The sequence below is a fragment of the Protopterus annectens genome, chromosome 5.part1 (assembly GCF_019279795.1).
Source record: "Protopterus annectens isolate FY-2018-M chromosome 5.part1, PAN1.0, whole genome shotgun sequence".
NCBI lineage: Eukaryota > Metazoa > Chordata > Ceratodontiformes > Protopteridae > Protopterus > Protopterus annectens.
In genome coordinates, this window is record NC_056736.1 from 396,539,960 (window position 1) to 396,553,777 (window position 13,818).

The window sequence follows — 13,818 nt, forward strand, 5'->3', positions numbered from 1 at the left end:
TTATGCACTGACAGCTGTAAACCAGAATGAGACATGCTGTGAAAGACATTGCTCTTAAGTCATCTTTTGATACCTTCACTTGATTCATATAGTTCATAAAATTTAAAGGCTGGCTCCTTTGCCAAAATGCTTTTGAAAATGTTCAGTTATCCTTCATGTTTTTCTTTATTATTTATTTGTTAACTTGTTAAGTGATCTGGTCTCAGACCCTCTTCAGTTTCACCACCTGAGTTACAAGGCCAAAGACTAATACAGTGCACAGGACAGGTATCAACCATTATGATTTTTGGGAAACAGGAGTAAATCAAACTTCCTTGAGAAAGCTCATGCAGACATAGACAGGACACTCAAACTCTGCACCAATATTGATCAGAAGTCAGGACAAGAGAGCTGTGATTCAGAGATTATACAACTGAGCCATCATCCTGGCCATTTCCACATACTCACCTGTCTCCAGTGACACACAGGCCCATCTTCCTTAAACATTTCAGAGTTACTGTATTGACTGGCAGGTTTGGAATAAATGCCACCAGATAATTAATTGAGTTTAATGTTTTTTTTGTAGTTTAGTACTGCGCTGTGGTGGAAACATCTTCTCTTTTCCTTTATCTTCCCAGGGTCAGGTTGTGTATCTGATGCAGCTTGTCACCTAGGTAAGTGTAGCAAGGCCTTAACATATTTAAAGGTGAATGCCTCATGCATTACAGTAAATTATTTCACCTACTCTTTACTGACACTTTTTTTTTTTTACTTCCACCTACACTTCAGTCTTTGAGCTGATACCTTCAAGGAAAATTCCAGCACCTTCCATTCATTCAAGTAATTGTTGTACAGTCCTATGAAATACCATTTAAAATGCCCACATCACCTGTTTTACAGCTAGGATTCCTTTCGACAACTTCAGTGTGAGAGATTAGTCTTGCCTCTCCTGGGATGTCTGAATACTTTAAGGTTTGAACATATGCCTAGTATCCAGGTGAGGCTTCATCTTATTCATTTTGTCCTGCAGCAGTTACCTTTCTTGTCTGAACATTGTCACTTATGTGAGTTCCCTGTCACAACTTCTCTCACACTTTCTGTCTCTCTCTCTCTCTCTCTCTCTCTCTTCTATCTCTCTCTCTCTCTCAAAAGCAGATAACTGGAAAACAACAGATAATAAAATATAGCAAATGTCCAGAAAGTTAACTTGACAGTTTGTTGTTAATTGTTTTGATAGAACAAAAGATAGCCAGCAGCCTTTCTTCTGCCTACTTCAAGAGGCAGAGGTAGAGCTACACTTCACCTTATCTTCTGCCATTTTTCTAGAACAAACCATATCAGCATGGTGTCTAATTTGCTGTAAAGTACAGATTTTGGGGAAGACAGTGAAACACAGAATACAGATATATGAAATGGAGCTGCACTAGGTTTTCTCTGTCTTACAGTATATACCTAGAATACCTTTAAAACCTTGTACATCTCTAGAACAAATGTTAGTGCATTTTACATTGCACTTTGCCTTCTACCCAGTGGGACTATATCCAGCTGATTTCTCATTAACTGGAGATATCTAACAACATTTTAGACCATTCAACTCGCTTATTCCATTTATTAAAGCCTCTGGAATGATAAGAGTTTAGATAATTTTATTTCTATTTCCTTGAAAAATGCTTTGTATCTTGCCAGATGTGGATAAATTGAATAATATAAGACTGAAATCAGATTAACGTACTATATAGTAAGACCAAAGCTGACATACTTTGGCCACATGCAAAGATAGAGTTCACTAGAGAAAACATTGATACTGGCAAAGATAGAAAGCAGACAAAGTAGGGGAAAATAGAAGCTATGATGGATAGACAGCATTACTAAAACAAATAATATTAATTTGCAAGAACTAAAAGAAACAGTGTTTGACAGCCATGCTAAAGTCCCTGAGTTCACAAAGAGTCAGGCTCAACTAACAACAACACCAGCAGCTATATATGTAAAACTTGACATATAGCAGCCCTCCCAATAGGATCACTTCTGTAGCAGTTACCAAGAGATTTACAGGTAAAAAAGGAGAGTAGAAAGAAGTATAATAATGTTGGACTGGCTGGGGAGGGGTGGGCATGTGGGACTAGACTGTGGGGCCGGATAGATCAGAATTTGGCAGTTTGAATGAGACCATTTCAGACTTAGCAATAAGTGAATATTTATGCACTGTGGCTGAGTAAAGATTGTTGAGTCATTTATGGGATATGGACGGCTGTGTTCGTTTGATTTGGCTGTTATAATATGCATACTTAGCATCACCAGCATGGCAAAAGCCACAGACCTGTCCACTTTGATCAGCTGCAAACAGGCACCAACACTGCCATCCACCAGGTGGGGCTTAGTATCTCTGTGGCACCACACTCCTTATAAAATGTGGTAAATACATGTTCACATACCCTTTCTTTGCGTCTGTAATCTGAAGCCCTGTAATCCTTTTCTAGCCCTTGGTTACCAGTACTGCAAGGAACAGTTGTACCACTCTCTGCACAAAAGGTGACCCAGCCTGAACAACATGGGTTTATTCAGCAACTGTCAGCTGCTGATTTTATATAACATGTCATTTGTTATCTTGCCCAATACACTTGCTCTAAGGACATATTGTTTATTCCTATGAAGAATTTAGATTCAACCGGCAACACAAAGAGGCTTACACTTAAGCTCAGTATTGCCTTAAACAGACTTCTAATACTTAACATGTTAGTAATGCTGATGGAATTATCAACCTGTGAAGGTGCAGATAGCTCCCAAAAGTTGTAGTTTGCTTGTAACAATTATTTTCTCTTAGCTTAAATGAAACATAATATGAGGTATGAACTATGTTTAATCTTCAACATTAACCTGCAGCTGCAATACTTGAAAAGTAGCTATAAGTAGTGCTAAATGTACCCTGCTTGCTCAGTAAAGTAAGCCAAAATAATAATACTAATAATATTAATAATAACAATAATAATAAAATATCAGCATAAACCAGTTCATTGCTTTAGTTTACCTGTTATTTTTAATGTGCATTTGTGTGTGTGTGTGTGTGTGTGTGTGTGTGTGTGTGTGTGTGTGTGTGTGTGTGTGTGTGTGTGTGTGTGTGTGTGTGTGTGTGTACTTTTGGGACATGAAAACTGCTGAGTCTAACATACATTTTTTTTTGATCTTCATAGACTCTGATGAATCTCCAGTGGCTAGAGAACGCAATGTAATTGTACATACAAATCCAGATTTCCCCTTACATCTCGAGGATCCAAACTCCCTTGGCAGAAGATCAGGTACAAAGGACTCTGAGTGCCAGACAGACGATATCCTAATTTCAGCACCATCCAGAAGACGAATCAGAGCCCAGAGAGGTCAGGGTATTTCTGCCCCTTTATCTCATTCTGCAGGGAATATCACAGCACTGCCAGACAACTCAGAGAATATGTTTGAAACAGCTATAACTAGACGCATTCGTTCACGCAGCCTCCCTCGTGAAGGTGCTAGAGTCTGTGATGACGATCATAATATTGGTGCTAAAACTGCAACTTATGAACCTGAGAGCTTTTTGCCAAGCATTCAGAAAGAAAGCAAAGAAGTTGCAAATTACCAGGGTTCACAGGAACTCCAGCCAGTAGGCCTCAATTGCTCAAAACATGAGCACAGCCCAGAAAGCAACTTAAATGAAAGAGGAAGGTCAAGGCTTTCAAGAATGACAGACATGGGAAGCTGTGAGATATCATCAAATTCTGATACTTTTGGAAGCCCTGTCCATTCTATTTCAAGCACAGGTGTTCTTCTTACCAGTCAAATAGATCAGAAAGATGACCATCAGTCATCCAGTGGAAACTGGAGTGGAAGTAGCTCAAACTGCCCTTCACAGACATCAGAAACTGTCCCACATGCTGCTTCTCCACCACTAACAGGATCCTCTCACTGTGACTCAGAGTTATCACTGAACACTGCCCCCCATGGTACTGATGATTCAAATGTTTTTTTAATAGATCAGTTTTCTGATCATACAGATAAGGTCAGAGGTCATAGAGCAAGTTCTTTCACCTCTACAGTGGCTGACTTACTGGATGATCCCAGCAGTAATGTAAGTGACAGTGAGTGGAACTACTTACATCATCAGCATGATGCATCTTGCCTTCAAGATTTCAGCCCTGGACGGTCGCGAGCCAATAGTTTGGGTTGTCCAAGTTTTACAAGCATGGCCACATATGACAGTTTTCAAGAAAAACTGCCTTCTGAAAAGGCAGACAGTAGTTCCCATTTTTCTGTTGATACAGAAGGATATTACACCTCCATGCACTTTGACTGTGGTCTTAAAGGTAATAAACATTATCTTTCCAACTATGCATCAGCAGGGTCTGAAAGCAGCCAGAGCACAGAAAATTCCTCCAATCTTAGTGACAGCACATGGCATGATTACATAGACAATAGAAGGCAAGGAAGACAAAATATCTCTCTTAAAAAACCAAAGGCAAAGCCAGCCCCACCAAAACGCAGTTCGTCTTTGAAGAAAACTGAAAGTGGTATTCTTGATAAGAAAGAGCCAAAGATAAACAGCAGACAGCAGATGCCTCTAATTTCCAGAGAAATGAAACTGCAGCTTGATTTGTCTAGTGCACCTGGAATACTAGAAGATACCAGCTTATCTGATACTCAAGAACTTCCCTGGGACACACACAATGAAGATGAGACAAAGGCACCTCATTTCAGCTCTGTTGATACAATATCATACAAAGAAGAAGGGGCTGAACAGTCTGATTATGCACATCTCTGGCTACTCAATGACTTGAAATCTAATGATCCTTACAGATCTTTATCCAACTCAAGCACTGCTACGGGTACTACAGTGATTGAATGCACAAAATCACCAGAAGGTTCAGAATCTCAAACATCACAATCAGGATCAAGAGCAACTACACCCTCTCTGCCTTCAGTCGACAATGAATATAAACTATCCTCACCAGAAAAGATTGCTAGTTTGGCATCACCGTCTAGTGGATATTCCAGTCAGTCTGAAACACCAACCTCATCCTTCCCATCGACTTTTTTTTCTGGTCCCATCTCTCCAAGTGGTGGGAAAAGGAAACCAAAGGTACCAGAGAGGAAATCTTCCCTTAAACCATCCTCCACAAAAGATGAAAATGGAGCTGCGAAGAAAGACCTTGAGTTGCCAATTATACCTCCTACCCATCTTGACCTAAGTGCTCTTCATAATGTATTTAGCAACAAAGCTTTTGCACACAGGCAACAATTGCTTGCCGTGAATCATGCCAAGCAAAATACACTGGGTAATCCGCTGAGCACAAATACATCAACATTGCTTGCTATTACTCCTCAAGTTCTGAAATCTGTACAGCTTCGATCTGTTAGCAAACCTGGTGAAATCAAACAAGAAGGGCGAGAAGGTGAAGTTGAAGTTGTGCAATCATCATCTGGTATAGCAGCTCTCACTTCTCCAAACAGGAATAAACTATCTGCTGTTAAGAAACCAATAATGCAGCAGAACTCCTTAGAGGACTCTGTGCCATCTTCAGTTGAACTATCACTAACTGCGCCAAGTCCAGATGATAAACAATTAGACATCAGTACGTGTGCTATAGATCAAGAAGAATTTGCTTTGGTACCTTTAGACAAGCCTAGAGGGGACTACCCGATAATGTATGGAGAACTTCCACATCCAAGTGTGGTAAGAAAAGACCTGGACAGTTTTATTAGTGATTCTCAGAAAGGTTTACTGATGATCACTAGTAATTATGAATACAAAGCAAATATTCACACAATAGAATCCAATAAAACATTTTGTAAACCAGAACTTGGAAAGGATGTATCAGCAGTGGATACACAATATCTCGATATTGAATTTATTGATGAAGACTCACCTATGGCTAGTCCACAAGATAGTTTCAGTACTTTTGCCAGTGGAGTGAAATATGAGCCCAATATGGGAACCTGGGATAAGAATGAAAAAGTGCCTGGGAATAAGGACTGTCAATCACAGATATCAAGTGCAAACCCACTCAGCGAAAACTGTTCAGAACAGGAATTAATAACATCAGGGACTCTGACCAGAAGTGCCTCTGATGATGAAGACAATGTTAGTGATGATGATGAAGTTGATGAGGATGAGGACGAAGACGACGATGACGATGATGATGATGATGAAGAAGAAGAAGATGACGAAGACAGATCTGATAGAACAGCAACACAACCAAGCACAGATTATGTGATTTCCAAAGGTCAGTACAAATATGCTTTTATTATCTTTTTATGCCACTATATACATGTTTCCAAGGCAGACAATGACATAATTTTGCTGTTTTCTTCAGTGGTATCTGACAAAAAAAAATATCAGATCTGTGTTTTGTATGCCAGGCAGTGCAGCAGATAATATTAAAAGCACATTTATTGGTATAAGCAAAAACAAAATATTAGACCACTAAGAGGTTAATGCCTTTGGTAAAAAGGTCAGGATATGCATGCCTTTCAAGTATATGCTTGCAACATTGTTTGAGTATAGGGATTTACAGCACACATACCCTCCCCGTAAAAAGTAGGGTATGAAGAATGAAGATTGTGTATAAAATAACATGACTAAGTAAAATAACAGCTCCTAGTATGTAGTGTAGTAACAAATGTAGTCTTCTCAAATACTTAAAGTGATGCACTGTACTAAACCTTTAAATCATGTTGTTTTTCTTTGTTTTTTTTATTTCTTTACTTACTTTATGTTTATTAGTTTGTTTTGTTTTCAACTAGCATTATAGAGTGGCGTCAGGGGCAACATGGAGTGCTATTTACATGTATTGGGGGATATTTCAAGGTCACCAAATTCCACTTCTGTGGGTGACTGAGGGCAATCTCTGGGGTGACCCACATGGGTTCATGGCACAAATAAACCATTTGTCAAAACATATCTAGTTTTATAACTGAGGTACAGAAGAACATGTCAGGTGAGTGCTGTTAAACATGGTAAACTGGGATTTAACCAAGACCATTGATTCAGTCCTGCAAAGCAAGCTGCTAGGAAAACTCAAGCAGTTGGAGTAGAATCAAGACTGAGGAACTGGGTTGCTGCCTGACTGAATGGGAGGACATTGAAGACGGTTATGAAAGTGGAACACACCATGAATATGGAAAGTGAAAAGTAGAGAGCTCCATGGTCAGTCCTGGGTCTTTTTCCTCTCCAGTGTGTTTGTTTCCTACACATCTGAGGGACTCAGAACAGAATCAGCTACTCCGGTGATAACACCAAGTTAGATGTAGCAGTGCAGAATGAGGGAACAGTCTAACCAAAGATTAGGAAAGGCTGGCCAAAAAGGTACGAGCTGATGTTCAGTGAAGAAAAATACAAAGCACTGCTGCTAAGTTAGAGCAACTCTGTGAAGTGTGAGCAGAGTGAAACAAAACAGGAAAATAATGTGGGGTTATTGACCACACCTGAACTATACTTCCATTGTCAAAGTGAAAGGGCAGTCACATTAGCCAGCAGAATGCTGGTGGCTACCTTCCGAGTATAAACTCTGAAAGCAAAGAGGCAATGCTCTTGCTCTACCAGATGCTAGTCAGGCCACACTTTGAGTACCCTATACAGTTCTAGAGGACATACCAGAAGAGAGCCATTGAACTGCTGGAAAGAGTTCAGAGGAAATCCACCTTTAGGATGCATGAGATGGAGGAAGTACAGATATGATCAGAGGTTAGAGGTACAGGACCTTTTCTAACTGCAAACCAGAATAAATGGTGTGGGGGGGGGATATGATGTGACTACATAAGTCCATGTCAGAGATATGAATGGGTTGCCCTCAAATGGAATGGTGGAAGAAGGAGATGGCCAAGGAAGCAAATTGTACAGACTAACTATTCTCTGGATCTATAAAATTACTTCTTCATAACAGGGTTGTGAAACCATGGTATTGCTATGGGACTGGATGGTAGAGATGGCTTTGAAGAGGGCATAAGGTAGGTGGAGATGGGGCAAAGAGGTAGTGTAGTGATGGGTGAAGTAGAATGTTGAATGCACTTAAAGGACAGACTAGATATGCTTATTGTCACCCCCTGCTATTATACAAATGTAATGCGATATTTCTTCCTGTCTAAGATGGAGAAGAGTCCTGCAGATTCTACTGTGCAGCATAAGAGGAGGAAGGAAAAAATATATAGATTTATTTCATTGTGGAAATCTGGGCAAATACCTGGGAGAAAAAATGGTAGTGTTACTGAGAAATAGATTCAGTAAAGTGACAAAACAGAAATCGACATAATGATAGCCAAGGAAGGGTGCAATGAAGATGCGATGGCAGAGAAGTAGGCAGATAGTCATGGTAAGAAACTAGAATGCAGGACAATGGCTGTCCAGATGCAGAAATATGAAAAGTAGGTTGGTACAGTAACATAGATGCAGGGATGTACATCACAAGAGAACTGCCTGCCTGCCTGCCATGGATAACAGTAATAGACAGGACCCAGTAGAAAAATCCACAAAGAATTCACAGCAAGCTTTCAGAATTTTTAAAAACTCTTTGGACATAGAAAATTTTCAGCATCAGTAGGCATTCTGTTTTTGTGGAATAGGCATTCTGTCTTTGTGGTTAAGCACTCTTGCCACAGACTTCAGCAAGTTTGGGCATATCAGTGTTTACCCTGCAAAACATTTGTCAGTAAAATTATTAAAAAAAGTTTTGGATGTGCATCTGTGGGATGTACTACCACTGCACTATAACCTAAGCTATATAGCTTATATCGTGCATAGTGTTTAACAGCCAGCCAGCTTCCAAAGCTTCAGGACATATTCCAGCACCCAAATTGTTAGTTTGAGCTGAGCTGACTAAAAGTCAGATTTGGGCACTGCTAAGCCCTTCAGAGCTTTCATGCCAACTGAGAGAGGGAGGCTATGCCCTGATAGGACTTTACTAGGAAAAGAAAAAATACATAATCACACCCTATAATCACACCCTAGCAAAACAAGCATGCAAAATAAGGGTTACAGAGGGAGGGAGGGAGCATCAAGCATGCAAAAATAAGGGTTACAGAGGGAGGGAGCATCTACCGCAGTAATTATCATTCGAACATCTACTGTTATGGTAAGTTTACGTGCACAACTGTACTGTGTTCATCATCCTGATTACTGCCACAGTTGTATAAGCTATATAGGTAGATTACTGTACTTAAAAACAACTGGGAGGTGGATGGAGAAAGATCCAGAAGCCCCTGGAGAATGGTCCTAGTAAAGTCTGTCCTAGACCTGGAGAAAGAAACTAGTTTGCAGTGCTTTGTAAAACTATGTACAAGTTGCTGTTTCTGGAATACTTTTAGAATCCAACCTTTTCCAAAAAAGCACAGATGGATGAAGCCAAGGCCCTGGTAGAGTGGGCCTTGACACTGCCTAAAATAGTTTTGTTGTGATGAGTAGAACAAAAGGTAATAGCCTTACACAACCATGTGGAAACAGTTTGTTTTGACACAAGGTGTCCTTTCTTCTCACCTTCATAAGAAATGAACAACTGATCAGAAGTTCTGAAAGATTTGTTTTCTGGAACGATAATACCGGAGTTATTTGTGGGCACCAAAGTATGTAGTATCCTCTCTCTCCCTCATTTTTAGGTTCTGGAAAGACAGAAGTGTAGCTAGGCCATTTGGAGCCCAGGGTGAGACCCTAATTTGCCCCCCACACACACACACACACACACACACCCCTACACAGCAAAAATAAATAAATTAGCATGGGTTGGAAAAAACACTTAGTCAACAACTTTTCCCAAACATATAAGAGACCAAGATGCTCAAAAGCAAGTCCAAACAGGAAGTTTGAAAGTGTAACTCATTTTCAGAGTTAATCATTTAACTGTCATGTGATACATAATCAAACAGAACATTGTTTTATAAATTCAAAGAGACACACAATTAGCTTTCCCTTAACGTATTAAAATTACATTATGACAGAATAACATAATCGTTTTGATGCATGAAGTTTTAACACAATGGACACAATCATTTGTTCCAGGGCATTGTGTAACAGAGCTGTCATAGAAAATCTAGGCTAAAGCAGCCTATTCAATCCAGCCAGCAGCCTGCTACCTGGTTGTCTGCTCGTTTATTACTCCTAGGTATGATACTACTTAAGCATCCAAAACTAAATAGTAAGAAAAAAATTACTTTGTCTCAACATTAAATACAAGTTCTAGATTTCAGATATTGACCCAGTAAAGGTATGCAAGGTATTTTAACACAAAAACAGAACCATCTATGAAGCTAGAATCTAGAATGGACCAGACACTTAGATGCAGTTACTCTGATACAAATTATTAATAAGCAATTGAGCAATGAATGTCATCTGCATGTTATACATGGATGGAATTCCATCAAAGCCCTTCCTTCCACGTGAAGATAATCTGTGGTATTCTTATTCGGAATACACTGTCTCCCCTCCCCATGATCCAGCACGATATTTACAGGTACTGTTCAACAAGTCATATGAGGGAAAAACAGTACAACTTGTATCCAGGAAGTAACCAGTGCAAATGGAAAATGATTGATGTACATTAGAGGGTAGCAAAATACAATTATCTTGCAACCAAACCATTCACAGAAATCCTTAAGGAAATAGTATTCATTCATTCATTCATTCAAATAAAGATAATAATAATACCTTGATGAATTAAGAACTTCCCCCATAAAACACCATAGCATTGATTGAAAGTCCATCAACTAATAGATAAAGGCAGCCTTGATGAGTTAAGAATGTATATCCCCCCATTAAGCAGAATAATAGATAAAGGCAGCCTTGATGAGTTAAGAATTTATATCCCCCCATTAAGCAGAATAATAGATAAAGGCAGCCTTGATGAGTTAAGAATTTATATCCCCCCATTAAGCAGAATAATAGATAAAGGCAGCCTTGATGAGTTAAGAATGTATATCCCCCCATTAAGCAGAATAATAGATAAAGGCAGCCTTGATGAGTTAAAACCTCATTATCTCGTTCTTCCTCTATGCACTCATAGGTTCATAGGTAAGTACTAGGCTAATGGCCCTGGAGCCATTGCAAGCCTAGCCCAACAGTGTTACTAGTCATCTGGCTTACCAGACATTAGTTTTCTCTGCCCCTATCTAACAGTGTGATAGAAGTGATCCCTGGGGTGAATTTCCTATTTCCCATCCATTCATCAAGATTTCTCTTGAAGAGGACCAATGACGGGCTCTGCTTGACATGAATGGGGAGTTTATTCCAGAGTATTGAGAGTCTCTGGGTTAGAAACCTCTCCCTCCAGCAGGTTCTGTTTAATGTGGTAATAAGGTTGAGGTCTTTGGAGTGAGTAGCACAGAGGGATTGGGATTTTTTCAGATGAAGCATGTCAAGCAAAACTGGGTCAGACATGGCTCTGTATGTCAAGCAAAGATCGCCTCTAAGTAGCTGAAATGAGACAGAGTATAGTTTAAGTTTTTTAAGTCTATCTGCATAAGGCACAAGTTTGAGTCCTAAGATCCTCTTAGTGAGGAATTTCTGTGGCCTCTCCAGTTGTAGGAGGTGTCTAGTGAGGTACATGCCAAATGGGGCATTGAACTCTTTAATGGGTCTGATGAGGGATGAGTACAGAGAGATAATGACTTTTTTTTTCCTAGATGAGAAACCTTTTGTGATGGGATGTGCCACGTAGAAGGGCTTCCTAACTATAGTGGCGACGTGGCTGTCAAAGGAGAGGTTGCTATCTACCTGTGTCCCTAGATCCCTTATAACTCCTTCAGAGTTAAGTGGGTTCCCTTCGATATGGTAGTTTGTGGGCACTGTGTTTTTCCCGAAGGGAATGACTATGCATTTTATGGCATTTAGCCTAAAGCAATGGTTTTGGCACCAGTCGTTGGTCTCCATGAGGCCTTTTTGTAAGATGTCCACATCAGCTTGAGAATCAATAATAGCTCTCAGTTTGCAGTCATCCGCGAATTTGGTTAACCAGAGTCCCTTGGTGTTGGCTTGAACTTCAGAGAAGTTGATACCAAACAGGAGAGGACCCAGAACCGATCCTTGTGGGACTCCACTTGTAACTGCCCAGTAATCAGATTTGGAATCAGCTACTTTCGCCATGTAGGTTCTGTCAGTGAGCCAGTTTGCAACCCATCTAGTGATGTACGGGTTAATGCCCAGATTGGTGAGCCTATCAATGATTCCAGAGTGTGGGACGATGTCAAAGGCTTTGGCTAGATCAAGGTAGGCTGTGTGGACAGCCTTGCCTTTATCCACTGCTCTGGTGACAGCTTCTAAGAAGTCTATCAGATTTAGCAGACAGGATCTGCCTTTCACAAACCCAGACTGAGTGGGGTCCAGGGTTTGAAGGTCCCCTATATCCTTATTTATAAGATCCATAATAATACATTCCATAGCCTTACAGATCAGGCTCGTCAAGCTGATAGGGCAGTAGTTCCCAGGGTTAGTACTTTCACCCCCTTTGTGGAGTGGGATGACTGTAGCAGTGTGCCATTCAGTGGGAACAAAGCCTGAACTGAAGCTGTAGTTGAACAGTGCACTCAGGTGTGGTGCCAGTTCCTTTTGTAGTTCATGCAGCACACAACCCAGTATATGATCTGGTCCCATGGAAGCTGTGTTCTTAGCTTTGGTCAGTGTGGTTTTTACTTGTGCAATCATGATAATAGGGATTTGGTATTCCTCGGGTATGTGGATGGGCCCTTTATGGGGTGAGGTGTGAGTAAAATTTGCACTGAACCTGTCTGCCAAGATACTGGCAATGTCAGTTAGTTCAGTATAAGTGGTGCTGTTGTGCTGTAGCTCCAAGCAAATCTGCGTATTATTATGCAGATTCTTGACATAGCTAAAGAAAGCCTTGTGGTTGTCCATAGTATCTGTAGCAATTTTGTTTTCATAACTGGCTTTGGTGGATTTGATGAGGTATCTCAGTTTTCTACTGAGATTTCTGAGGGAATTATCCAGTCATCCGACTTTACCTTTCTCTGCAACAGTTTTTTCCTTCTGTTGTAGAGTTTGTTAATGGCAGGGGTCCACCAGATTGGCTTCCTTTTTTTAGAGGAGAGCATCTTGGTTCTGTTTGGTATAGCCCTATCTATGCAATTATGTAGGTGCTCATACAGTGCCTTGGTGTATGATTTAGCAGCCATACTCCCATTCCCCATTTCTATGGATGACGTGAAGCTTGCCACTGCTGTCCTTAGAAGCTCAAAGTTAGCGTTGGAGAAGTTTTTGACTGTGGTTTCCTTTTTGGGGGTCGGGTGGGATTTGGATATCAATGGTGATTAACTTGTGGTCTGATTGAACCAGGATGGGGTTTATCATAGGAGTAGAGCAGCGGTCCCCCATGTTTGTAATGACTAGGTCAAGAATGTTATTTCTCCTAGTGGGGGTGAGGATGAGTTGGTCTAAGACATTGGAGTTGATGAATTCCAGGAAATGTTGGACAGAAGAGTTGGAGCAGGAGTAGTTGTTCCAACTAATGGAGGGGTAGTTAAAGTCTCAGAGTATAAGGGCATTAGGCTGGACTTTGATGTTTTCCAGAGTGTCCAGGATTGCAGAGTGGCAGTCCTGGGACATTGTGGGGGATCTGTAGCAGGCTACAACATGGACTGCAGTTTTGTCCAGTGTTAACTGTACCTGAAGTATTTCTGATGTGTTATGTTGGGCAACAAATCTAGAGGTGTGTGTATCTTTTATGAAGATGGATACACCTCTGCCTTTGGGGTTTTGGTCATCACATCCCTTAGGGCTTTGGTTCAGATTTGGGGGCCAAAAGGTGTGATATGCATTGTAACCTGGTAGTGCAGGGGTGCTCTCAGGAGCCTTGAACCAGGTCTCTGTTACTG

At 40.5% G+C, this 13,818-nt stretch overlaps 1 protein-coding gene across 2 annotated transcripts in view; it reads left to right on the top strand.

The window, feature by feature from the left end:
- The window catches only part of NHS (NHS actin remodeling regulator), a 1,450,195-nt gene that overhangs the window by 1,342,149 nt on the left and 94,228 nt on the right, over window positions 1-13,818 (top strand). For both annotated transcript variants that reach the window (XM_044073055.1, XM_044073056.1), the window contains one exon: window positions 3,171-6,230. In XM_044073055.1, the coding sequence (XP_043928990.1) occupies window positions 3,171-6,230 (3,060 nt within the window). The remainder of the gene's footprint in view (window positions 1-3,170; window positions 6,231-13,818) is intronic.